A 27,788-nucleotide genomic window follows, 5' to 3' on the forward strand; every position below is an offset into this window, starting at 1 on the left:
AAATAATACTGTACATTAGTTCCAATCTGGCCTTGCCTTAACGACATCCCTCTGGATTACTATGACCTCCTTTGTAGGGAGGAACTGGTTTTGAATAGGATTCAGAAATGTCAATGAGTTCAGAATACTGCTGTCAAACTACTGACTGGGAATGACTGCAGGGAATATGTAAAATCTCTTGTTAAAATAACTCCACTGCCAATTATCTATGGCAGGGGACATAAGGCATTATAACCTATGTCATGCACCTAGGAAATTTGAAAAGCTATATTCCTCTTTAGAAGTTTCTTGAGGCTTTTGATATTCTGCCTGGTGAGCTTCAAGCTTTATATATACTTTTTTTGATGAGAACACAAGGCAGATATTCTCCAAGCTACTTTATCTGCTGAGATGAGTTGCACTGTTGAATTGTTTTTATATTTAACGTTTTAATTCTGTCTTACTTATCTTTAATTAGAATTTTATTTCTCATTTCATCTTTATAAATTGTAAAACATGGTGATAAAACATAAAATATCTTAATATATTTTATATATCTGGCCAATTCTTTTGTTTGTTGATAGTAAACCTGGAAAAGCTCTGTCATTCAATTCCCCTAAGAAAGTGACAATGGATATATTCATTAGTCTCACAAAGTCAGTAAAATAAATAGAGCCAGTAAAAATAAATAAACGAAACATCAATATTGTGGGGGAAGGAACCAAAAAGGTTCTTAAATCTTAAATGACATTTGATTATAATACTTCTTTTAGCTTTGAGAAATATACCCCTTTTCAAATTCCAGAGCAGATCTTTCCAGCCTGATGTCCTCACAGATATATTTTAACTTTCATCTAAAACCTACCAAACTAGGGAATTCTGCTTTAGAGAAATGTAAGGAACAATAAGAATTCAATTAATTTATCAATTGTGGAATTGACAGATTTGACAAGTTCCAACTGTCAATACATCCATGGGTTTACTGAGTTATATTGAAAGAGTCATTCACTAGTCTGTTTCTGTTGATTTGACTGGTCTACTCAACATATTAAGATGTTCAATAGCCTCCCAATGTACTATATTATTCTTTAATATGTTATAAGCCACGCAAAGTCACTATGTGTGAGTTGGTCTGCCATATAAATTTGTTTAATAATAAATAAATGTCAATGAATAATACCTACAAATATTTTTTATTTTCATAAACGTCGTGCAGCTTTAAAACGTGGGGATGTTCTATCAACTTCAAGATGGCTATTTCCCGTTCCACCTAGAAGAGAAAAGAAGGATACAAGAGATTAAAATCTATGTCTTAGATTATATGGCAATGTTCTGTCTACCATCTTTCACTTGTTCAGTAGTAAAATAATGTAGAAAATAGATATACAGGAAATGTGACCAGTTGACAAAAAAACTAATGGTATTTGCTTATTTTCTATTAAAATTATGCTAATGTTCATTCAAATCAGGGGTGCTATTCAGTAGGTTCTGACAGGTTCTAGAGAACCAGTAGTGGAAATTTTGAGTAGTTCGGAGAACTGGCAAATACCATCTCTGGCTGGCCTCCGAGTGGGGTGGGAATGAAGATTTTGCAATATCCTTCCCCCAGGAGTGGGGAGGGAATGGGGATTTTGCACTATCTTTCCCCTGCCATGCCCACCAAGCCACGCTCACCAAGCCATGCCCACAGCACTGGTAGTAAAAAATTCTGAATTCCACCACTGATTCAAACGCATATAAAGTTTAGTCATATAACAAAAACAACAGAGTCTTAAAGTGCCTTGGCACAGATACTGTATATATGGCATAAGCTTTCAGGGACTAAATCTCATAAATTGTAGGAAATGGTATTATTAATGAGCAATAAAGTATATATAGAGAGATGTAGAGAATCACAATAATATACAGGTACAATAATTGTATCATATTTACAGAAATAATTATGATTCCCATGGTAAATGTTCTTTCAGTAACCACAATGTTTCCAGAAATTCAAAGATTTAGAGCACCGAGTCTGTTTTACATAATGATCCAAAGTATAAATGGTTCATGAACTGCTGGACTGACAGTTCCCCTGGATATTCTGTGATACCTTAACGGAATTTAAAGCACTATTCAATGGAGAATAGTCTGAGGCCATAACTGAGATTTTCTGCATTTTTAACTAATTCTGAATTCTATAACTCTCATTTCTCATTGTCAAAGAGTATTTTAAAAATGCAAATTATAAACCATAACTAGAAACTTCTTATTGTCTTTTCTCCCATGCAAGGAAAGCACATACATGTCTAAGATTTTCTGAGCTTATATACAAATCAACAAAAAGACTATAGTTTCGATACCAGAATCCTCAAAACATTTAACATTCTTTAATGTATGATGCACAAACCATTCCTTGGAATACTGTATTAAATCTCAAACACTACACGATGTGCGGAATTGTCATAAAATAGGATCAGCTTGTTAAGCAATCTGTAATTTTATGAATGAATTCTTTCCGTGCTCATTTAATTTGAACAAACACTATTTTCTTCATTATTGAGTGTTCTTCATTCTTGTTGCCAAGTCATATATGGTAGATATTACAGAATAAATTAATAGACAATAATGAAGGGTTAATAAGTTGCCCTGGAGATGGAATTTGACAGAAATTCATGTGCCAGGCTATGTCAAGAAACAAGAAATTCCAATGAAAGATATGAAGAGATGGAGAATTTTTGAGAATTTTTACCTAATATTATTGTAATACTATATTCATGGAAGGGACCAAATGAATATCTGTCAGACCTTGATAAATGATTATGGCATTGGAATAACCATCAATACTAGCCCTTTGGGGTAAGACCCACTCAGGAAGTAAACACTACAAGAAATACTAAAACTAAAATTTTATTTATACAAATGACAGCTTCTTGAAAGCCTGAGAGTGTTTGCTTTACCTCCCTCTTATATCAAAAAGAATCAAAGCAAGATAATCTTAACTTTCTTTGTCTCACCTTCCTGAGCTAAGTTCATGTTTACCTGGACTAAGTTTACTTGGGCTAAATTCAAGGCAATCTCCTTACTCCTCTACATCAATGAAGGTGAGGTAGATTAACACTGCAAATAAGAGAGATCTGAGGTGGAGGAGGAAAAGGTTCAAAGCCCCATCTTCCATTCCATCAAGGTTCATCTCAAAATCTGCTTCCCATGATTCTTCTGTTATTTGGCCAATGACAAGGAGGACTGCTTGGGATGTACATCCTGAATTATGGTGAAATGCTTACATTGCTAAAATAAAACTTTTAAAATATATTGATAGTCTCCAGGGATTGCTGGATGATGTTTGCCAATCTTGTTCTGTTTATATTAATAAAAGATTTTAAATTGTACAGCAGGGGGCAAGCCGCTCATGACATAGATACCAGAATTCTAAACAAAATCAGTAATATAATACTATACCTTTGGCAATTTTCTCTGCTGAATAAGGTGCTCTAAATTAATTCTGCATTGGCGCTTTTATTGTTACATAACTGGAGCAACTGAGGATGGTTGGTACACTTATATAAGAATGAACCACTAATGCTTTAATCACAGTCTGATGAACTGAGAAGTAAGGCTATACAAATAAACAACAGACTATTAAAGTCAGCAGACTAATATAGAATTAGAAAAAAAACCATGAACTCTGAATCCAATAATGCTCTTGCTAATCTGGCATTTTTTCATACCATTTTCTGTATCAGGGCAACCTGCATGAAACTAGAGATATTAAAGCAGATTGGACAGCATTTGGACAATATAGTTATATTCTGTCTCAGTAGCCAAACAGAAGAATCTGGTTGAACTCTGTACGTTGTATTTTAAAAATTAAAAGCCGAGTACAGCTTGTTAAATCTTGCCAGAGATAGAAGTATTGATTTATTCTGGTGATACAAACCTATTTATTCATTTATTTGTATGTATGAAATATTAAAAAAATATTCAATATATTACAATGTAGAACTCTAAAAACTTAGAAACTATAACCTTCTAATCTAACAGATACACCACAAGAGATTCTAGGATGTGGCTACTTTGAACTTCTTCCTCCTTCCCACATCCAACTCAGGACTTCACAGTCTCTTAATTTGGCCTTCTCTTTGGAATGTGCTGCCTCCTTCCTGGGCATCTGTGGTGCTGCTGAGAATTCTCTCCCTACTCCTTCTCCAAATGCACATTGTTAATAGAAATATTCACAACAATAAGATTTGCTTATTTGATCTGTAATAATTCTGGGAATAAAGTTAGGATAAGATATGATTTGTCCCAATAGCATATAGAGATGGGGAATGGGGAAAAAATTATGGAGCTTGAATTTGTATCCTAAATCAAAATTATTATTTTTTGCTTTTTGCCAATTGTATATTGTATTGTATTGTATTCTTAATTCTCTGTTTAAAATGTCTTAAATCCAGAGAGGAAGGTGAAACTCACCAAGTTTCAAATTAACCTCACTGTTTTGAAAGTCTCTAATATTCAGAAAGTGGTTAAACTCAATACTGAATTTGATTAGAAAGTGAGTATCAGTCCATATTAGAAGCTCTGCCACTTCTGAGAACAAAGATGCCATCTCCATCAGGTCTTGGCACTCAAACCCATAGGAAACCTGTTTTATGGTGCCATTCAGAGCCCTGTTGGGTGATCTCCTGTTTTCTCCTCCAGAGAGCTTTGAAGGAATAGTCTTCTCGCTGATCTTCTTTTTCAAAACAGTCACTGTTTCCATGCCTTTAATCACCCATGACTCACACCAGAAGGCCAGATTGGGCTCAGCCAACTGGAAGACCAGAGATATTTGGAATATTGGTTACTTTTATTGTCAGGTTTTAAAAACAAGTATATAATAATATACTAATTGGAAATTACTGAAATGGAACCCTAGCTCATACCCACAACAAAGGATTGATGAAAGCTGCAAATGGACCCTAGATGGAACTAAAAAGCAAGGCAGAAAAGAGTTATAATGGCTAGGCTGGCTTTAACTTTTTCTTATCTTAAAGATTTTTTAAAAAAACTGGACTGAGATATTAATATCTCAGAAAAGATAGAAAGTTCTGTGGGAAAATTGTTACATGATGAGAAAAACCTAAAAAAACCTGTTACCTCACATAAAGAGTTTGAACAATGGAAGTCAACTAAACTGAGATTACCAAAAAGGAAATACAAAAGACAAATCAAAGAAAAGATCTGGAGATGAAACAGCTGCAACAGGAAATGATGCTTCTTTATGAGATGTAGAAAGTAGACTGGCAAAAACTTTGAAGACTCCTTTTGAATGCCGAAGATTGATGAAAGATCAAATCCTGCAATACCATTGGCAGATCAAGATTGTGAAGAGCAAAAAGAAGAAATGCTAAGTTTGAGTAATTTGATTAGGAATAAACTTTTTGTTTAATATTTCTGGCAACTTCTAATGAACATTTTCTTGAACTAGGACTGAAATGATTTCTGAACTGCATAGAGACAAAAAATTAGGTTAGGGGGGAATATTTTTTAATTTGCAATTTTAAAAGAGGAATTTTGATGGAATAGAAATTTGTAAAAAGGTGACAAAGGGGCACTCCATGCAGCCATTACCCAACATTCTTTGTTGATCTTGGACAAAATCAAATGCTTCCTTAACTCTTTACCAGTCGTCTGGCAACTTTGGTATTTTCCTGGTTTGAAAACGAACTACCTGGAGTTGGAAACGTATTTTCCTCCAATATAATATTTAAAAAGAAAAACAAAACAAAACAAAACAAATTCTTCATGTGCATATTGGAAAAAAAAACTTAGAGCATCACTGACAAAGGAATCTGGCTAATATTATATCTGACTAAAACAACGTAAGGAATTTTATTGTATCTTTGCCTCTCAGCATATTGAAGAGTCATTACTTTTAAAAAGCCTCTCCTGCTGACGGCTGTGGCATCATGTCAACCTTAAATGAGTGATGCGATGCTATAGTTGTTTCAGGGTACTTCTTAGTTACTGTCTAAAAGCCTGAGATGAATAGGCACACAAAAGTAAGATTTATGGCTTCAGTCACTTAAGCCCCCGTTATAATATTTTAAAATTTATTTGTGCAAGCAAAAAGGAAAACAGAAGATAAAGTAATCAAACATAATATCTCATGTTTTTAATTAAAATACTCCACTTTTTTCATTATAGTTTGAGTATTTACAAATCAATAGCAAGATTCCGTCATTTTTTTTACTTCTTGTTTAATTTTCCCCAATCCAAATATTTTATTACCTAAACTGTAAAATGTTTTCATTTAAAAAAAAATACTTGTATTTCGCTTCAGAAATGCAACTTGAAATAGCCTGTGTTTCTGAATTTTTCAGTTCATCAGTAGTCTACAACTATACATATTAAAAACAAAGTGTCTTCAGACCAATAAAGTATCAAGTCTTGATCTTTAATCTGTACTTTAACCTAATAGTTGAGTACAAAACAATAATAAAAATGATGAAATACTACTACCCAAGAAAAGCCTCTGAATGAAGAAATTCCATATAGATTTTGCAAATTACTAAGTAAGTGAATCTACGTAGTTTGAATTTTAGGGAATTTTTAATAGTTTACTAAAGTACAGTCAGACAGTACAAAGTTTGAAAGCCACAGCTGAGGGCCACAGGGGAAAGGACAGTGTAATGTTGATATCATCAGACGAAACCAGGTCGAAATGTTTATATTTTTTCACTTGGTGGAAAATGGCTGGATATATTATGCCTATCGGTAGATTAAGATACTTTCTCCCTTTTATTTCCCACCTAAACCCAGCTGAAAACCACATCACTTTTTGATGCTTTACAACCAATTTTCATTGGCATAATCTTTGAGGGTTCCAGAGATCACAAAAAAGAGCTTTGAAGTGTTAATATCTAGTGTTTTCTTTTAACAAATTGGAACAAATTGAAAATTTCTATGCTTGGAGAAAAAAAAAACTGAATAAGGGAAAGAGAGAGAGAGAGGGAGGAAAGCAGGGGTGAAATCCAGCAGGTTCTGACAGGTTCTGGAGAACTGGTAGCAGAAATTTTGAGCAGTTCGGAGAACCAGCAAATACCACCTGGCTGGCCCCAGAGTGGGGTGGGAATGGAGATTTTGCAATATCCTTCCCCCAGGAGTGGGGTGGGAATGGAGATTTCTCAGTATCCTTCCCCTGCCATGCCCACCAAGCCACGCCCACTAAGCCACACCATGCCCACCAAGCCACGCCCATAGAACCGGTAGTAAAAAAATTTGGATTTCACCACTGGAGGAAGGAGACTTCCGATCTGGCTGATTCTTGTCTGCTTGCTAGTTCTGGAAAACAACTTCTCAATGGGATAAGATTGAGACTGTATGTTTCTGGGCAGAGATCATTTGCCCATGACTGTGGCCTGAAAAGAAAGCTGCCCTTGGTGGCAAGTTACTGATGAAGTTATTATTGAAAGGGAAATTCCAAAGGGGACTGCCTGTTTAGAAGTCCCTTAGAGATCCTTTTAGGCCAATGGCAAAACTATAAGCAAGTCATGAAGTCCTTCCTCAACTGGTTGAATTGATTGGTGGCTTTCCACACATTGTTTATATCAGTCTTGACCAGTGCAAAGAACTCTATGTGGGACTATGCTTGAAAGGGGTCTGGAAGCTGTAGCTGGTGCAAGATACTCACTAGTAAGAGGTACTCATTAGTGAAAACTACAGGGAGTGTATGAGACTTGTACTGAAAGATCTGTTTTGGTTGCAAGTTGTTTACTGAGTACAGTTAAGATACTTTGGTTATCTTTTAAAATCCTAATGGCTTAGAATCTGATTACGTGGCTCAGCGGACTAAACTGCTGTTAAAATAGCACTTGGCTGCCAGCTGCTTGCAATTACTGCGAGTTCAATTCTCACCAGGCTCAAGGTTGACTCAGCCTTCCATCCTTCCGAGGTAGGTAAAATGAGGATCCGGTTTGTGGGGGCAATAAGCTGACTTTGTTTAAAATAGAACACCGCTTAGGGGGCCCAAAAAGCCCTACTAAGCAGGTATATACAAAAGTATGAAGGCTGTTGTTTAATGCATTATAAACTGTCCTGAGTCTCTGGAGAAGGGCGGAATATAAATCGAACTAATAAAATAAATAAATAAATAAATAAATAAATAAATAAATAAATAAATAAATAAATAAATAAATAAATAAATAAATAAATAAATAAATAAATAAATAAATAAATAAATAAATAAACAAACAAACAAACAAACAAACAAATATGTAAAGGACCATCTAATTGGCTGCTTCAATGGCCCTGCTGAAAATACCCCTGCTGCCAAATGCCAAAAAGACAGCTTTCTGAATTGCTCCTGGGCTGTGAAATAAATTCGTCCAGGAGCTGCATTCAATCCAATTTTTTCAGTTTTAGAAAATGTCTACACTATTATCTCTATTCCCAAACTGGTTACAGCAAATTATTTTTACCATTAATTTTGCATTAATTTTAGCTTGGGGGCTAACCTCATTAGATTTTACTTATTATCAAATGTGTATGCATCTCCAACAAGGCGACTCTGGGCGGCGTACCTTTATATTTGCCTTCATTCATAAAAGAAGTCTTTCTCACCAATTTTCTTCCCAACTGCTACCCAAGCTTCCTTCATGAAACAAAAATTAATGAACTTTACTTTTCCAATGATGACATAACACCCAATTACTTTGACTGAGTAATTTAACCCCAGCCTGACTAGGTGGCTCAGTGGCTAAGACACTGAGCTTGTCGATCAGAAAGGTCGGCAGTTCGGCAGTTCGAATCCCTAGTACAGGTCTCTTGCATGAGCAGGGGGTTGGACTAGATGACCTCCAAGGTCCCTTCCAACTCTGTTACTGTTACTAAGAGTTGAGGTGGGGCCCAACTCTTCTGGCCTTCTGGAAGATTGTCAAGGCCTGGTTCTGCCAATTGGCATGGTGATCGAAGACTAATATGCAATCCTGGGAGTGATTGGTTGCTTGAGGGAGATTCCTCCACTTCTTTATCTTTTAATTTTTAACTTCCTTTTAATTCTGTTCTTAACAGTTTAATTCTATTTTTATACCACTGTATGTTTTTTACTATAACTGCCCAGAGTCACTTAGGTACGATGGGCAATTTAGAAATGTGATAAATAAAATATTAATTGAAAATATGCTTGTCAAACCTTTCTTTTTTTCACAATCTCCAAACTATGGCTGGAGTGGAATTTGGGAAAATACACACATCCCTCTTAGCTTGGACTTCTGGTTTTAAAGACAGCAATAATCCTCAAGTTGCCTTTAGGAAGGGATGCAGAATCATTGGTATGCTGTTAAACTGTGGCTGTCGGTGGTGAGTTTTTCAATTAGTGCAGTCATTTACTTAATGGAATAAAATAAATCAAAACACCACCTGGGTGTTTAGCAAACCCCAGGCAACTTAAGTGTCTGAAATGTGAAATATTTTCACTTGCCTCAGCTGCAACTCACAATGTCTATGGAAAAAGAGAGCTTTTAAGAATCAGACGAATCCTAGGATCCTTCTGTATTGCTAGGTTGGGAGGGTTTTGTTCAGCCATCTTTGAACTGCAGTAAACAATACCAGCATAACATTTGCTATGGTCCCATATAACCTTTATTGTAGCTGTTTCCTGTCATCTAACCTCCCCACTCCCATCCACATAGAATAGGTAGCATGCACTGCCTAATACCGTTAGGCTGTTCTTAGGCCAGGGGTGTCAAACTCGCATCATCACGTTCTCATCACATGACGTATCGTGACTTTCCCCCCACCTTCATTAAACCAGGGGTAGACGTGGCCAGTGTGTGACTCATCCAGCCCAAGGCCACGAGTTAGACACCCCTGCCTTTGGCATTTGAGCTGCAGTGGCACAGTGGTTAGAATGCAGTACTGCAGGCTATTTCTGCTGAGTGCCAGCTGCTTACAATTTGCCAGTTCGAATCTCACCAGGCTCAAGGTTGACTCAGCTTTCCATCCTTCCGAGGTCGGTAAAATGAGGACCCAGATTGTTAGGGGCAATATGCTGACTCTGTAAACCGCTTAGAGAGGGCTGTAAAGCACTGTGAAGTGATATATAAGTCTAAGTGCTATAGCTATTGCTATTTTTTGAATAAGGAAAAACCACCACCACTACCAACAACAACAATTTAACAACAGTACAGTCACAGGGTGAGTCAACAGGAAGAACATATCTTGGGAAAATGGTAATAGATGTTGCCAGGGTATTTTGTGCCTTAGATGTAAGTATTATAAAAAGCCATAAACTACCCTTCTTGGTCATGCATAACTGAATGGAATATTCAATATTGACTGGAATAAAAGAGATGTTCAGAAACTATTAATAACTAGAAAGTTACTTCAAGACACAAAGCATATTTGAGTTTTATCTTGTCTTTATTTTTCTAAATAATTCAAGATGTTGAACATACCCTAATACTCTTTCCTCCTCCTGTTTTCCTCACAAAAAACCTTGTAAGGTAAAATGGGCTGAGAGAGAATGCCTGGCCCGAGTGGAACTAGAACTCACAGTCTCCTGGTTTCTAGCCTGGCACCTTAACCTCTAGACCAAACTGGCTCTCAATATTTTCTACTAGTAGTAGTTTCCAAATACTCTCTATGGTCAGATTCAATCATAATTATATTGGATTAAATAAAATAGGATTTAAATCTCATGTGAGTACACAACTTTCATCTAGCAAATATAGATTTTAAAAATCAATTTCTAAGCATGTCTAGCAGTCAAAGAGGACTTTCAGAAACAATGTTTCTATTGCAGAATTGGCCCATGCTTTCCTGGTGTCTTTTGATAAGTGAATGTTTTCTCTCTGAATTACATTCCATATCTGCGTGATAAAGTAGTTGGAAAAATTATAATAGTTATCCCCCTGGATTCTATTACCTGGGGACAAGAAAAATGAGACTCAGCTCAAATTGCAAAAGCAACATGAGTATAATAAATTTAAACAGTCTTTTGTCTTTGCTTCTTTCAAATGAAATGCCTACCTGGATTGCAGTTATCCTGTCTAAGTAAGTGAATTTAATACAGAAAGCCAGGAATAATGACAAGATCTCTAGCCAGATTGCTGTGAAAATTGATATAAAGTTGTTGCAATTCTTTTCCCATTCTATGGAAATTTTACAGAGAATTCGTGTAATTGAGTAGTTCTGCTCAAAAGCTTAAAGAACAGCTGTGATTCCTCAATTATTTTTATTGCGGCAAATGTTTGCTTAAGAACACGATTTCACATTTCCAAGGAAACACCAGTGGCTGGTAATTCAGTCTGTAGTAAACCACCAATGACTTGCCTAAAAGAACAGAATGGCAATGCATATTATCAGCAAACCAGGACTGCTACACCTCTAAATAAAGCTAAATAACTTAACTTCTAAAATATGGGACACCACAGTGAATCCTTCCTGTCCTTTGACAGCATTTGGAATCACTTTTATGTTTTCTTGCAGTGAGAAACTTACGTATTGCTGTTTGTTCCAAGCTGTGAAGGGCGAAAGAAAGCAGGGCCCTGCGGAGCTGACTGCTTTCATCCAGATAAAATTACAACAGAACAAACCAAATCTCAAACAGTTAAGCCAAAGAGAAACTCTAGAAGCCTGCAATAAACAGAAATCATGAAGCCACGGCTGCATAATGTTAAAAAGACTAATGTATCTCCAACTGTACCTAAGTCCTAAACCAGTGGTGGGTTTCAAATTTTTTTTAATACCGGTTCTGTGGCTTGGTGGGCGTGGCATGGCTTGGTGGGTGTGGCTTGGTGGGTGTGGCAGGGGAAGGATACTGTAAAATCTCCATTCCCTCCCCACTCCAGGGGAAGGTTACTGCAAAATCCCTACTTCCTCCCGATCAGCTGGGACTCGGAAGGCAGAGAATAGATGGGGGCAGGGCTAGTCAGAGGTGGTATTTACCGGTTCTATGAACTACTCAAAATTTTCACTACCAGTTCTCCAGAACAGGTCAGAACCTGCTGAAACCCACCTCTGTCCTAAACTCTAAGAATGTTCTCCGAGTCAAGTTCAGAACACTTTTTTCCCCACAACAGGCGTTTATACAGGACACACGTTGAATCAAAATGGATTTAAGGGAGACACAAAGGCATACCGCTTGGTTTGTGACCTTGCAGGTAACAATTAAAGGTTTTTAAGATCTAAGCAGGGAGCTGATTAGTTAAATAAGATGCTTCACTAACTCTGCTAATGACAGAGACTAACCCAAGGGCAACACTGCCCTTAACAAGAGAAATGCAAGATCTTCACTTCTGTCTCCCTTCCCAGACCTTTTCCTTGGTAACGTTGGCTCCCTATTACTATAAACTCATTTCACACAGACACACCTCAATGGGAAGGACGGTACTTAACCATTTCTCCATTCAATCTTGTGACCCCTTTGAATGACTGTAAAGGGCTAATGCTTTGATGGGTCTCTCTTTTATTACGTGCAATTTTTTATGTTAACTTTCTTTGCAATTTGTGGCTGTCTTAGCATAACAAAGATGGAATTACTACACGCTATGTAGTGAAAATGGAACCTACCATTACTTTATTCCATCTTTTGCATATTTGCCACTTCCTCTTCTCTGAATGGTATTCAACTGAAATGCTATTTTTACGATTGAGGGAAAAGACAGGGAAAAAAATCTTCCAATTCATAGGACTTGTTAATTTAAAATTATGAAAAATTGCCCAAAGAGATAGAGGCATAATAAAGTGATCCATTTCCACTCACTCTACTTCAAGGATAATCTGTTCGTTTTCTGGTGTTTAATACTATCATGCATTCACAGTCCACCCAGCAGAAGTTATTAAGCTTCCTTTTTAAGTTCATGCCTAAATTGCAAAGTAAGTGTTATATTTCGAAGTCTCAAAAACTGCTATAGAAAAAACTACAGAGTGCTGCAAGACTGTTCAAGTGTCTGTTAACCTTTTGCCTTATGCTGTACTTGTAGTGAATTTGCAAAACTTTTCTAGATACATAAAGTACTGAAAAACAGCTTACAATGGGAATTTATGAAAGATAAATTGATGCTTGAACTGATTCAACGGTCGATCCCATTCACGTTGTTTCTCAAGACTTGAAGCATTGAAAAAGAACACTATGAAATTAGAGATGTGATGTCTTGGAATAAATAAAATCAAACAGCTTAATCAAGTTTCAGCGCTAATACAGGATGTAATTTTATCGTAACAAATGTGTTAAGAAAACGGTTTGGCATTTCTAACTCCACCTTATGTGGTTGTTATGACTGCTACATAATACAAAATTACATTTGACAGTTTACATTACAATCATAGAAACAGTATGCCTCTATAAAGCAGTCACCTGTAGTGCATGTCTCTTTAAATTGCAAGCAGGAAGCACTGATAAAAACTGACAACAAATGGGATTTTTCATTCGGCATGCAGAATAATCTGCTACCCAATGGTACATAGCAAATTAAACACCTGATATATAGTTCCCTGACTATATTTAGGTGAATTGGGTTCTCTGGAGCGGGAAACTGCTCCTGTTTCCAATGAAATACCTTCAGCGTCAGTAGAGTTGCAAAAGGTAGTGATGCTCTATATTAATTTATTTATTTAGTTTTTACCCACTTATCTTAACCAGATTTTTTTTAAAAAAAATGGAGCCAAAACTAGCTCTTTCATCTAACCTATGGGTGGAATTACTGAAGGAACAGGTACAGTGAACTTATATTTCATCATACCTTTAGCCTCTTACTCATAATAATTGACTTGCAGGTAGTCCTCAACTGATAACCCTACTTGAGCCCAGAATGATGGTCGTAAGTTGTGATGGCTGAAAAGTGGCTCACCATATGAGCTGGCTTGACTTTAGGACCACATCAGGCTTTCCCAGGTGCTGTTATCAGGGGTGGGCTACTGGGGGTTCACAGGGGTTCAGGAGAACCTCTAGGTAAGATTCTGTGCAGTTCGGAGAACCCCCAAATCCCACTCCTGGCTGGCCCTGCCCACCCCACCCTGTCCCTCCCAGGAATCCCCCACATGGCCCATTTTAGATGCAAGTAAGTACAGGGGCGCGTAGAGGCTCAGGGAGGGTGAAAAATGGGCCTACTGGAAGTTTGGGAAGCCCGGAAATGGACTCTGGAGCCTGGGGAGGCTGTTTTTGCCCTCCCGGAGATTCGAGGAAAGCAAAAACGCCCTGCCCCCTGTTATGGTGCAGGAGGCTGACTAGGCCACACCCACCATGGCCACGCCCACCCAGCAACCGGGCAGAGAGCCCCTTGCTAAAATTTTTGAATCCCACCCTTGGCTATTATTAAGTGGACAGAGAGAAAGAACTGCTCCCCTTTTTGCAGAAGGGAATGGCAATGGTGGACTACAGGAAAAAAAACGCTTCGATCTTTGTGGCTTTTTTTTTTTTTTCTCCAGTCTAGTACTGCAGTTTCCTCCTTGCCTGCCAGAGAAACTCCACCCCAAGTGGGGAGGAATCTCTCTGGCAAGCAGCATTTTCACTGTCAAAAGATAGTAACTGAAAAAGGCCCATCCCAAAATCCAATGAGAAATTCAAACTTGGATTTCAGAACAGACCTTTTTCAGGCAGCCCCCAGGAATCAGCCAGGTGGCAATTGCTCTGTGAAAGCAATTTAGAAGATTCTTTCTGTCAAAATATGAACAAGTCTCCTCTGTCCTTGTGATTCAGCTTAATTTGGAGGGCAGGTTAGATAATAATAATGCAACAGTACAAAAATAAAAAGGATACACAACACGTGGAGGGAAATAAGTTAATCTAGAATTTGCAATTTACTCCCCCCCCCAACAACTCTGAGTAATAAGATTTAGAGAAGGCAGTTTTAAGAATGTGGTTTCATGGTTATTTCCAGTCAAAGAATGCAGGGAGAGGTGGGGAAGTCTCTTACCTTTTGAAATCCTATGACAAGGTATAATCCTCAAAACAACGCTATAGAGCACTGCACACCAGAACAACTAGACACAAGAACAGTTTTTTTCCCGAACACCATCACTCTGCTAAACAAATAATTTCCTCAACACTGCCAAACTAGTTATTAAGTCTGCATTACTATTAATCTTCTCATCGTTCCTATCACCCATCTCCTCCCACTTATGACTGTATGACTGTAACCTTGTTGCTGGTATCCTTAAGATTTATATTGACTGTTTCCTAGTATGATTTGATTGCTTATTTGTTCCCTATGACTATCATTAAGTGTTGTACCTTATGATTCTTGACGAATGTATCTTTTCTTTTATGTACACTGTGAGCGTATGCACCAAGACAAATTCCTTGTGTGTCTGATCACACTTGGCCAATAAAGAATTCTATTCTATTCTATTCTAAAAATGTGAACGAATGCAAGAGCTGATGTCCTCAACTTTATGGTACTTTACAGTATGTAAAATATTTTGATTTTCTAATAAGGGAACCAAGCAATACCAAGCATTTTTATTCACCTTTCATGAAAAAAAAAAAAAAAAAGCACATGGAATAAAGCTGTAATACTCAAGTGGTTCACTGACATTGGTCAAGGAAAAGAATGCCACCACATTCAGGGCTTCTGAGAGAAGCTAAAGGACAGCATATACACAATCAAAAACTCAAGTCTGCACTTTTCTTTTGCTTTCTGCTATTAATGCAGGGGGTAATGAGGGGAAAAGGCAGAAGTCTTCAGCTGAAACTATGCCAAGTGGGCTCCTATGATTGATGAAGCCAGGTTGACCCAGCTTTATTCCTCTTTCCTAATGGGGCTTTAATAGACTTTGTTACCTGGCAGCTTCCCATACATAAAACATTTCCATTTTTTTTTTCTGTTGGTATCCTAGACCAGTATTTCATTTTTATTTTTTACATTCATTGCATCGAACCAGTGGACAGGAGGAAAATTCTTATATAAAAAGTGTTAACAAAATAAGATACAAAAAAAACAAACATGAGAGAGAGAAGAAAGAAAAGAAAGAGAGAGATAAGGCAGGAAGGAATGAAGGAAAGGAAGGAAAGGAAGGAAGGGAAAGGAAAACAAAGAAAGAAAAGAAGGAAGGAAGGAAGGGAAAGACAAAGAAAGAAAAGAAGGAAGAGAAAGAAAAAGAAAAAGAAAAAAAGAAGGAAGGATGGAAAGAAGGAAGGAAAGAAAGAAAGAGAAAGAAAGAAAGAAAGAAAGAGAGAGAGAGAGAGAAAGAAAGAAAGAAAGAAAGAAAGAAAGAAAGGAAGGAAGGAAGGAAGGAAGGAAGGAAGGAAGGAAGGAAGGAAGGAAGGAAGGAAGGAAGGTAAAAAATAACCTTGTGTGCAAAGTAATTTCTGGAAATTTAATCAGATTGTTTGAAATCCTCTCCACCTCTTTGTTAAAAACAAAACTTAAATTCAATTGCTGATATACCTTATGTGTCAGCAATTCGTTTTTATGAATAAGGCATAGATGTATCTTTCAAATGTTGCACAATTATTGTCTATTGCCTGGGTATGAGAAATTCACAGTTTTTGATATCTTGGTTTTGATTTACAATTCAGAGTTTATAATAAAACAAACAATGTAAATCCCCAATCTGCAATGATTGGTTCTAAGGCTATGATACAGCAATTATTGAACAAACAGTGGGAGTTCCAGATGAAAATTCCGAAGCGTAATCTCCAACAGGAAGATTATTGCAATCAACCCTGTAATTAATTAAGTAAAGTGTTTTAAAATGCCCAATAACTGACACTGTCTGATTGATTTACAATAAAACACACTAAAAGCAATTTGAATAAAAATACACACACACACTAATAATAAAATCAAGTAAAATGCAAAAGGAAAACAGCCCACAAACAAGGCAGCAGGAGGTGGTCATTCAAAAAATCTAAATCAGGATGAATACAATTAAAAGCCAATTAAAAAGAAAATAGAAAGGAATTCACGTGCCACTGAAATTATGCTAATGTGGGCATTAATTGAGTTTTGCTGGGAAAGGAAATAGCTCTCTTCCTTGCAGAAACCAATCTCACCTCCTTGATTGGGAGAAACCAGGGCAGAGCCCTCATTGGAAAAACTTAAGCTCCAGATAGATACATTTTATTAAACTATCAGGAGCAAAGAATCGGGAATACTGGTTAGGTTCCAGTATTGAAGATTTATTCAAGTTTATGCACAAGAATCTGATTAACTAAAGTTCTGCACTAAATTGACACCAGATTAAGGCCAACAGAATTCAGGAGGAGTTGAACCTGGATCTCTTGTAGCAACACAAGGACTCTAAACTGATGACATCTTTAACACCACCCCCATCTCTGCCTCTCTTCTCCTACATCAACTTTCTATAAGATATTTAGCATATGTGAAATAGACTTTTCTGTCTTTTTGGTAAAAGTAAAGGTTTCCCCTTATTCCGTTTTGTCAACCTCTGTGTGGGGAGGGGGGGTGTTTGCTCATCCCCATTTCTTGGCTGAGGGAGGCAGCATTGTCTGAAGACATTTCCATGGCCATATGGCCAGCACGACTATATGCCAAGATGCATAGAATGCTGTTATCTTCCCACTGAAGTGGTACCTATTAATCTACTCACATTTGCATGCTTTTGAATTACTAGAAGGGCAGAAGCTGGGGCAAGTAATAGGAGCTCACCCTGTCACACAGTGCTCAGGTCTTGAACCCAGGCTGCCAGCATCTTTAACCACTTAGCCATCACACTCATATCATATTAACTTTAAGTTATATTAAATTTAATATAATTTAATTTCATATTAAATTAATATTAAGTCATACTAAATTAAATATTAAATTTAAGTGTCATATTAATTTCACTTTAAGGTTCTTTGACATACTTAAATTTTATTTTCTTTGCTTTCTTCTTGGTAAGAGCTCAATAAGTTATTTATACAGAAGAGGAAGCTAGTCAAGCAATATATTAAACAGTCTAAGAAGAGATCATAGGGAGAATTCTCCCAGATCTAATGGGCATACAGTTACAAACATTGTAGCTGTTCCTTCACACAAATACTTTTGTTGTGCCACACTGAAAAAGAATCACAGTAATAAGATAGATTGACAGCTGGAACTACACTGCTTTTATGGAGAGAAACTGCAGAGGGCAGCCCAAGGTAAGAGGAGATAGGCACAGAATATAGTAAATATGATATTATGGTGTCAGTAGAAAGTACAGTGTACAAAATATTCCAAGGCAAGAAAAGAATGAGGGGGTGGAGCAGGCACTTTGGTTGCTTAAAATAAGTGTACTGATTTTTTTTTTCTTAGAATAATTTTGTAAATCAGAATGAAATTATATAAAGAAAAGTACTCTCTCCTTTCAAACAAGTGTTTTTGCACAGGACTGAAATTTTTTTAAAAAACAATATGCAAAATGTAGGTTTCTTCAGAAAACTGTTGGATATGTATAACTATACTGAGTTCATGATTTACCATATTTACCAGAATTGGCTTGAATTATTATCATTGTAAGATTCATCTATGACCTTTTTGCTCCTTTTGATTATTCTATTTGAGGGGGGAAAAATGGAAATCCAACATTCTGCATGAAACCAGAGCATTCTTTCAAAATAAAAATATTAGCTAGCTATAACACAATACTTTGTTTTCAAGAGCAAGAGATAAAAATTAATGGGGATGTTAAGGACATTTGTGGGGCTAGAAGATATGAGTAAGACAACTTTATCAGCTTGTCTAACTAGTAAATGACTTCTGACCATCCTAGGTACTGATAGTGCTTCCTTGGTAGCCTTTTTGTCAAATTTCTAATTCTGACAAATACTGAGTATAAAAGTCCTGTTTGTGAATACTGCCCTTTAAAATATCAAGTATTTTTTTTTTATTATGTGCCATCAAGTTGTTATCAACCACATATTAGATTTTTGTCCATGATAATCTGTCCTGAGCTGGTCCTTCAGGTTTTCTAATGCTACTGCAACTGAGTTCATTCATTTTATTGTGGTCATCCTCTTCTTCTTTCCTTCCATCTTTTTCAGCTTTAGAGCCTCCTCTAGAGAGCTTGGTTTTCATATGATGTGTGTAAAGTAGGATAATTTGAGCCTGGTCATTTGTGACTTGAGTTAGAGCTCTTGGTTGATCTCATATGAATTCAATATTATCTGAATGTCTATGGAGATTCTCAGTCATCCAGGTCATGGTTGTCCGAAAGGTGCTTTTTCAAGAGGCAACTGGACTTTCTGGTTTTTCTTTGAAGACGTTTTGTTTCTCATCCAAGAAGCTTCTTCACCTTCAAAGATGAAGGTTTTCTTCAAAGAAAAACCAGAAAGTCCAGTTGCCTCTTGAAAAAGCATCTTTGCGACAATATTATCTGAAGTTTATTTTTAATGTTTATTTAATAGCATTACCAAGTGGTGCCAAGTGACAGCAACATCAGGAAGAAAGAGAAGTACCAGTGCCTGAAGAGGGAACTGAAGAGGATATGGAATATAAAGACCAAAGTGGTCCCAGTGATGGTAGGAGGAGCACTTGTGACTGTGACTCCTAAAGTGGGAAAATAGCTCCAGAAGATCCAGGAATTACATCAGAACTCTTTGTCCAGAATAATGCAGTGCTAGGAACAGCTAAGATATTGCACAGTACCCTCCAACTCCCAGGCCTCCAGTAGGGGACTGAGGTTAGGGAAGACATAGATCACCCATAAGAGTGAGACTGGTTTTTTTTCTTTTTATGATATACGTATGTATCATTTGCTTCCATCTGAATTAGTGGGAAAAAAAACCTTAAATTATCTTGATTGAATGAGCTTAAAAGTCTTGAGGATTCCATCACATCCCAAACATGCATTCAGGAACGCCTTCACTTCTCTCAAGAGACTGTCAGTTATTACTTTGGTTTCCCATCAAACCACCTGTCACTATCAACTTTTTAGGACAGAGAAAAGTCCTTTTCTTTGCAGATCCTAGAGTCCTGTTCTTCAGCTCTTGAAGCTAATGGAAATTGCGGTTAGGTCAATCAATCAATCAATCAATCAATCAATCAATCAATATAAAGCTGGAGAGGATCTTGGCGGTCTTCTAGTCCAGCTCCCTGCTCAAGCAGGAGATCCTACAGCATTTCAGTCAAGAGGCTGTGCAGTCTCTTCTTAAAAACCTCCAGTGATGAAGCACCCACAACGTCTGAAGGCAAGCTGTTCCACTGGTTAATTGTCCTCACTGTTAGGAAGTTTCTCCTTAATTCCAGGTTGCTTCTCTTCTTGATTAGTTTCCATTCATTGTTTCTTGTCCTGCCCTCTGGTGCTTTGGAAAATAAATTGACCCCCCTCCTCTTTGTGGCAGTCCCTCAAATACTGGAATACTGCTATCATATCCCTCCTAATCCTTCTTTTCCCTAGACTAGCCAAACCCAAATCCTGCAACTGTTCTTCATATGTTTTAGTCTCCAGGTCATCTAAAACTTCAGAAATACTAACAATAGAAGGCTTTGGAGTCTATTTTGACACTTCAAGGAAACAGAGGGCTTTAAAAAAAAAGGTTTTGGATCTTTGTGCTATACTTCCCTTACATTCCATTTCACACACTTGTCTTCCTTCCATCTTCTTGGAGCTTTTTGGTATTACTGCCCCTCCATATGCACTTCTGTGTCCAAGAATTCCTCATCTTCCCTGATAAACTGGAGGGTGGACTGGTTCCCTTCTAGTCCCTTCACCTTCTCTTCGAGAAGGGCAATCAGTTCCTGCCATTCTTGTTGCTTTCAGGGAGGCAAACAAACATGATACATCTCCATCAGGTTACATGATCCGTCTCTATCTCTTTGTTCCTACGACGAACAGAAAGGAAGGAGGAGGGAAATCTTTCTTGATCTACCTCAGATGAACTCCAGTTTGCTTTCTCTCTTTGCTCAGTCTCTGGAAACTCTCTCCTGGGAATCTTTCAAATTGCTTCAAATTGCTCAGCAGGAAATAATGCTCCAGTCACACAATGGGCAGTCTGCAATGCTCAGGGAAACTGTCAGCACTTTCTCCCCCACCCACATCTTGGCTCTTATGCTCCATCTCTTCCTTTTCCTCAGTTGAACTCCTCCACTAAACACCTGTTTGCTCTCCCTGCTCACTCATTCAATGATATATCATAAGCAGTGCTTCTTAAAGCAATTCTTTGCCCTGCTTGTGTCCTACTAATTCTCCATCGCCCTCTTTTTCTTAGTGTATCAGGAATCACGACTTTCAACTCTTTTAAAAAAAGTCAATGCAGATCGTAAAGATTTGAACAGGGATGACAAATGTACATTTAAATGTATGTGCAAGTGTATTTGATGTACATGCATGTGTGTACACCATTCTGCACTAGAATTACAGGCAGTTGTCGACTTTCAACAGTTCATTTAGTGACCGTTCAAAGTTACAATGGCACTGGAAACAATGACTTATGACCATTTTTTCAAACTTGCAACCGTTGCAGCCTCCCCATGGTCACGTGATCGCAGTTCAGATGGTTCACAACTGACTCATATTTATGATGGTTGCAATGTCCTAGGGTCATGTGATCACCTTTTGCAAGCAAAGTCAATGGGGAAGCCAGATTCACTTAACAACTGTGTTCCTAACTTAATGACTGCAGTGATTCACTTAACAACGGTGGCAAGAAAGGTTGTAAAATGGGGAAAATCTCACTTAACAAATGTTTCACTTAGCAACAGAAATTTTGGGCTCAACTGTGATTGTAATTCGAGGACTACCTGTACTTCTTTTCCTTCCAATCCCCCACAAGGTCTTTATATTTAGATTTGTTTAAAGGTGATTTTTTTTTCTTCTGTTCAAGCATGTCTGGTTCTCGGAGACTGCTTGGACATGTCCCTGTAGGTTTTTTTTTGGCAAGTTTTTCAGAAGTGACTTGCCTCCTTCTCAAGACTAAGAGAAAGCGGCTAGCCTGAGGTCATCCAGCTGGCTACTGCATATGGGGAGACCAAGAACTCATGTTTTCTCAGTTTTTAACTTGATGCTTTAACCACTAAACTAAACTGGTTTTCTTAAAAATGAGTTACCTTAAAGATGATAAAGATTTGCAAAAGGTTATGGAACAAAATCCATTGGTGTTGTGAAAAAGCTGTATATGCTGAACCTAGCATCACTTCAACCTGGTTTAGCTCTGCAGACTAAAGCACCGTAATTAACATCCAGCTGTCTGCAATTACACCAGTTCGAATCTCCCCAGGCTCAAGGTTGACTCGGCCTTCCATCCTTTCTAAGGTAGGTAAATTGAGGACCCAGTTTGTGGGGGCAATAAGCTGACTTTGTATAAATATACAAAAGTATGAAGGCTATTGCTTAATGCATTGTAAGCTGCCCTGAGTCTCCGGAGAAGGGCGGCATATAAATCAAATAAAAAAAATAAAATAAAAAAAACCCCATTTATTTAAGGCAGGAGCCCACGGCTGTTGTGGCCTGCCGGCAGCCAACAGAACTGCCAGCAGAGTCAGACAGTGAGGAGGTTGGGGAGGAACATGGGCCAGTCCTGGGGGCTGGGGAAAGCTAGGACGAGAGCTCTGCATCGGAGGCAGAGAGGAAGACAGGCAGTAGTGAGGCAGAGGAACAGCTAGAGTCTGTTCCCAATGTGTGCATGCATAGAACTACCAGAAGACAAGAACAACTCAGAAAGCAGGATCGACTTGGGAGTAAAGCCATAGCTTGGAGATCATTGGCCCCTCCAATAGGAAACAAAAGAGGAGTGAATGGGGAGGGGGCTTTTGCAGGAAACAATTCATTCGTTCAGTAGTTTCAAGAGTGGAAAGTTCTGTTTATGAGTCTCTTAGAGTCATAAACAGAACTTTCCACTCTTGAAACTACCAAAGTTTTGCCTTACTCTGCGTTTGGAAACAAGTTACATGGCAGCTTGCCAAACAAGATAAGGTGTGTTGATAAATATTACTTTGAAAAACTCTCTGGACAAACCTTGCTGACTGTGAATGAAAGTAATTCACAGTCGTGTAAATAAAAGAAGTTTTGCCAGGACCAATTCCTGCTTCCTGCTTTTTAAGGGAGTCTAGGTCAGAACATTGGCCTCCGGTCCGTGGACCAGCACTGGGTCATGCAAACAAGCAAAGCCCCACCCGCAGGATGCAAGCAGCACATGAAACCACGCCCCCTCCGGTCCATGGAAAAACCTCTCTCCAAAAAATCAGTCCCTGACGCTCAAAGGGTTGGGGGCCCCTGTCTTAAGATATTGACAGCAAATTTCCAAGATGCCCTCGGTGAAAATATGCTCATCCTCTGCCTTTTAGAGTCAGTAAAACAACAGCATTATCAAAGCAACCCATTCCAGCTTCCATTGGACAGGAAACTAAATGATCAAAGTAGCCAAAAGATCTCCCTTTGTTTTCAGGTTGTTTCGACACCTCACTTTCCCCCACATGCTGCTACCTACATGCCCTTCTCATTAGTGAAGACACTGGTGACATACTGCCAAGCAATCAATATGAAGCAGATCTAAGTTCTAGGAGAAACACGCACACACACAAAGAGAGGAAGGAGGGAGCGAGAGAGAGAGAGAGAGAGGATACCACACAGAGCAGAATCCTTTAGTCATTAGCAGTTGTAGCTTTTAAAATTGTCCTCCAGGCACTCATAAATAGTACAGCCTACCCAAATTCTTTTCTCTCTTGAAACAAATTGGTTATCTTATGGTATTAAATTTAGCTTAGGGCACCTGTTCTTTGTTATCTTATACATATTTCTAGCTAATTTTCCAATCTCTCTGAAAAGATACATGTTACAAATCTTTCTTCTAAAAACAATTGATACTTGCTTATAAACCGGTGAGATGGTTAAATAACTTACACCCACTTACTGCCTGTAGATAATTATATCTCATAGTTTTTGTTCTCTATTCAATGTTCATTCACTCGAGCAACTACAATCATGTATGATGTTACAATATTTTCACTGCTTGTGCTGTACACCATCCTTCCCATCGCTCCACCTTTATAATAAGGAACAAACACTGGCAATTTCATTATCCTCTAGCTGTCTTACCACACAATCCACAAGAACTAATTGTAATTTTTAGTAATCATGTTTAGGACTTGTGTACAAAATGTAATCGTAAAACAACTTTGGAAGCTTTTCTCCTCGTGTATAATCAAACGTTAGTGGTGAAAAGCTTCAAAATATATTTTGATAGTACTTTGAGCGACTCACTTTTTCAGTTCACAGTGCAACATTGCACTTCTAAAGAGGGAAATGAAACTGCTACATTGCTCTACTTTGTGTCACTTTCTCCTCCAGCCCACCCAGAAGTTTCTGTACATATCACTGAATGCATGAAAGAAGTGGTTGAAACTATGCAAGGCACTTTGATGATTCATAAAATATTTCCTCTAAATCTACCAGGTAAATAGTGTTGCCTCCACACTTTGATAAGATAAATATCTCTGTCACTGATATGAAGTGTCTTGTCAAGGAGAATTGAGCCAGTTCAGGGAGACTTAGTTGACAAACTTGGAGTCTGCATAGCAGTGGTGGGTTTCAAAATTATTTACTACTTGTTCTGTGGGTGTGGCTTGGTGGGCGTGGCAGGAGAAGGATACTGTAAAATCTCCATTCCCTCCCCAATCCAGGGGAAGGTTACTGCAAAATCCTCATTTCCTCCCGATCAGCTGGGACTTGGGAGGCAGAGAATAGATGGGGGCGGGGCGAGTCAGAATTTTTTACTATCGGTTCTCCGAACTACTCAAAATTTCTGCTACCGGTTCTCCAGAACTGGTCAGAACCTGCTGAAACCCACCTCTGCTGTATAGTGATTTTACTGAGGATAACTTGACTTCTTCCAACTGTTTCAGAGGTCAAATTGGCTGTTGTTCACAAAAAGGTACTTTGGACATGTGTATAAGTTGTGTATTGAAAATCTTATAAGTATCATTTTCCCAAATATGACAAGTTCAAGAATTTTCAACTGGCTGAAAAAATTGAAAATTGTACCTTTCTCTGGAGATAATCAGATTGGAGAAGACTGCACTAAAATGTTCTCACAGTTTCTTATCCAAAAGGTGTAAAATGTCTTCTTATGACATAACAAAGCAAACATTTAAGCAACAGTCTCAAAATTGGCTGTCTTACCTTGATTTTAAATTTTTGTATAAGTTGTCTTTCCAATGCTATGTTTTTTTCCCTAACAACCCTTTTCTCTTACCATAGGATTTGGGTCCTTGAATCCTCTGTTCTTTTGATTTGCCTGGGCAAATAACTATCAGGAGGTCAAGGTGAGCATATTAGATTCTTTGCTCAACAGAACAATATACGGATCCAAAAACTTCTACACAGGACTCATCACTGCACTGATTAGGAAACCAGTCCCATTCAAAGCTGCAACCACCAGCTTTGTTAGCTTTCACCATTGCCCTGACTTATTGGAACAGCCCACTTCTCCTTGGAGAGTCCTCTTATACTTAGCTGTGTATTAGGCTTGTTAATCTTGAAATAAGAGCATTCGCTCATTAATCACTGAGAATCTCTCTGCTTCTGTAATCAAACAGAAATGAAGGATATTTTTCTTCTCAGCATATGAAAATATTCTTTATTTTCTTCCCTAACTCTGCTTCCCTAGTTACAGGACAGAGGAAAGTGTATAAATGTTGTAAATAAATAAATATTTGGATCACTATACAAAGAGGTAAGAAAAAAAATTACAGGGATGTAGAAAATTAAAATGACTAACAACCCCTAAAGACTCTTCTGCTTTAAGGCATATTAGTTTGTTTCTTCCTACTTCCCCGCTCCCCCTTTTAAGCATAGTTTATACCCTTTCGCATATGAGAAGTAATCATTACTGCCTGATTACTGAAAAGTTCTAGAAATGGCTAAATCTCCAGGCCATAGGATTTGAAGATTGAAGGTCTATGAGTGAAAAGTTCAGATCCGCTATTGCCGACAGAACTGCCAAAGCAATGTGAAATCAAAATGGGTGCCAGGCTACCTTTTAAGCTAATCAAAATAACAATTTCAAACATTTTTAATTAACTTTATTGCCAAAGTTAATTAAAAACATTGTATTTTTAATTAAATGTTAAAAGTGTTAAAATCCACATTATAAAAACTCGATCATGTCTTAACATTGATCTAAACATCCACCTTACTATTTTCTGATTATACTGATATCCATTTTGAAACCCATGGCAACGAACAATAAAAACTGAAAACTGACCCTAATGCCTATGGGCAGGTCAAAAACTGAAATGAGAAAAGAAGCAACATGTAATTACATTCATAATTGATGATAAGATCAGTATTATCCTATGTTTTCTTATATTTATGTTATAGATTCTGGAGGGGAATCACAAGAAACAGAGAAAGCAGGATTGACATAGAAAGCATTATATACTTATTGTGGATATTTTCTTTAGAATATATTTATATATTTCTTTAGATTTTATGGACAGAGAGCATCCTCAGTCTGTATTTTGATACCACAAACCTATTCATAAACAATTCAAGCAGGGGAAAAACGTATCAGTTTAGAGGCCACTAATATTTGCATATTTACATCAGGAATGAAATCTAGCAGGTTCTGGAGAACCGGTAGCGGAAATTTTGAGTAGTTCGGAGAACTGGCAAATATCACCTCTGGCTGGGCCCAGAGTAGGGTGGGAATGGAGATTTTGCAATATCCTTCCCCTGGAGTGGGGAGGGAATGGGGATTTTGTAGTATCCTTTCCCTGTCATGCCCACCAAGCCAAGCCCACCAAGCCACACCATGCCCACCAAGCCACACCACACCCACCAAACCATGCCCACAGAACCGGTAGTAAAAAAATTGGATTTCACCACTGATTTACATTATAAGTTATAAATTTCTGATCGTTTGAGACTGCAGCTATGATTAAGTTAGAAGCCCACAAGACTAGAAACAAGTGTTTCTTAAACAGAATGAAGTTCCAAGAACAATTTGAAACAGGGCGTGATGGTTTGATGTTCAAAGAGCAAATAAATCTATTCCATGGGAAACATAGAGAGCTGTCCAGCCTATATGATCAAATCCGGGGAGGAAAATCGGTTTATTATCTAGATTAACTGATTCCACCATTGAAACTGTTTTCATATCTCATATCTTCTTAACGTTTATCTAAAACCTGCTTTTATGTATTATGTATTAGACTCATATGACTGCTAAACAGAAAAAACTCGATATACAAATCAAATAATGCTATGGGGAAATATATAAAAATAGTTCCAGCCCCTCATCGTCAGGCATCATTCAGTGGATCACCAAACACCTTTAGCCTGTTTGAAAAACTAGGTTTTTCTAAATGCCTTTTGAAAGCCAAGCAGGGATGGGGTTGAACAGGCCGCCTGGGGAATGGTATTCCAGTAACTTAAAGCCATTATTTTATATTCTATGGTCTGTGACATCCTTTCAAGTATTTCAACTGCTGGGTGAACATTCCCTGCTCGGTCAGCCTTCTTAAGGCTAAGCATATCCAGCTTTCTCAATTTTTTCTTTTCTTAGATGACTCGGTTTGTAATTCCCTTATGATTCCCACTCCTATTCTCTCAGTCTATTGTTAAACTATGGAGCTCAGAACTGGACACATGATTTAAAACAGAGATCAAATGCAGAAGAAAGTAGAATAATTATCTGGAAATTATATTTGGGTTTTTTTTTTAAAAAATGTCAGTGGCTGGAAATCACTTATGGGCTTTTTGCTGAAAACAAAAAGAGTAACAACAAAAAAGAATTTGTGATTTAGGGATTTGATGATTAGAAAGGGAAGAATATGAAAAGAAAGGAGCCACGATAAAAGAAGCCAAGAGGATAAAATATGAATGCATTTATAACAGCTATAAAGATCAGAAGCTGCTTCTTTATATCTTTTTTCTTTTTATTTTCTTCTTTGTCTATTTATTTTATTTCTTTTCTA

At 37.6% G+C, this 27,788-nt stretch overlaps 1 protein-coding gene across 12 annotated transcripts in view; it reads right to left on the reverse strand.

Moving 5' to 3' along the window:
- Positions 1–27,788, reverse strand: part of BRSK2 (BR serine/threonine kinase 2) — a 467,655-nt gene that overhangs the window by 160,212 nt on the left and 279,655 nt on the right. For all 12 annotated transcript variants that reach the window (XM_060687737.2, XM_034416848.3, XM_087880323.1 and 9 more), the window contains exon 3: positions 1,164–1,249. In XM_060687737.2, coding sequence (XP_060543720.1) covers positions 1,164–1,249 — 86 coding nt within the window. The remainder of the gene's footprint in view (positions 1–1,163; positions 1,250–27,788) is intronic.

Source organism: Pantherophis guttatus, chromosome 1 (genome assembly GCF_059756535.1).
Source record: "Pantherophis guttatus breed Tessera chromosome 1, ASM5975653v1, whole genome shotgun sequence".
Classification (NCBI taxonomy): domain Eukaryota; kingdom Metazoa; phylum Chordata; class Lepidosauria; order Squamata; family Colubridae; genus Pantherophis; species Pantherophis guttatus.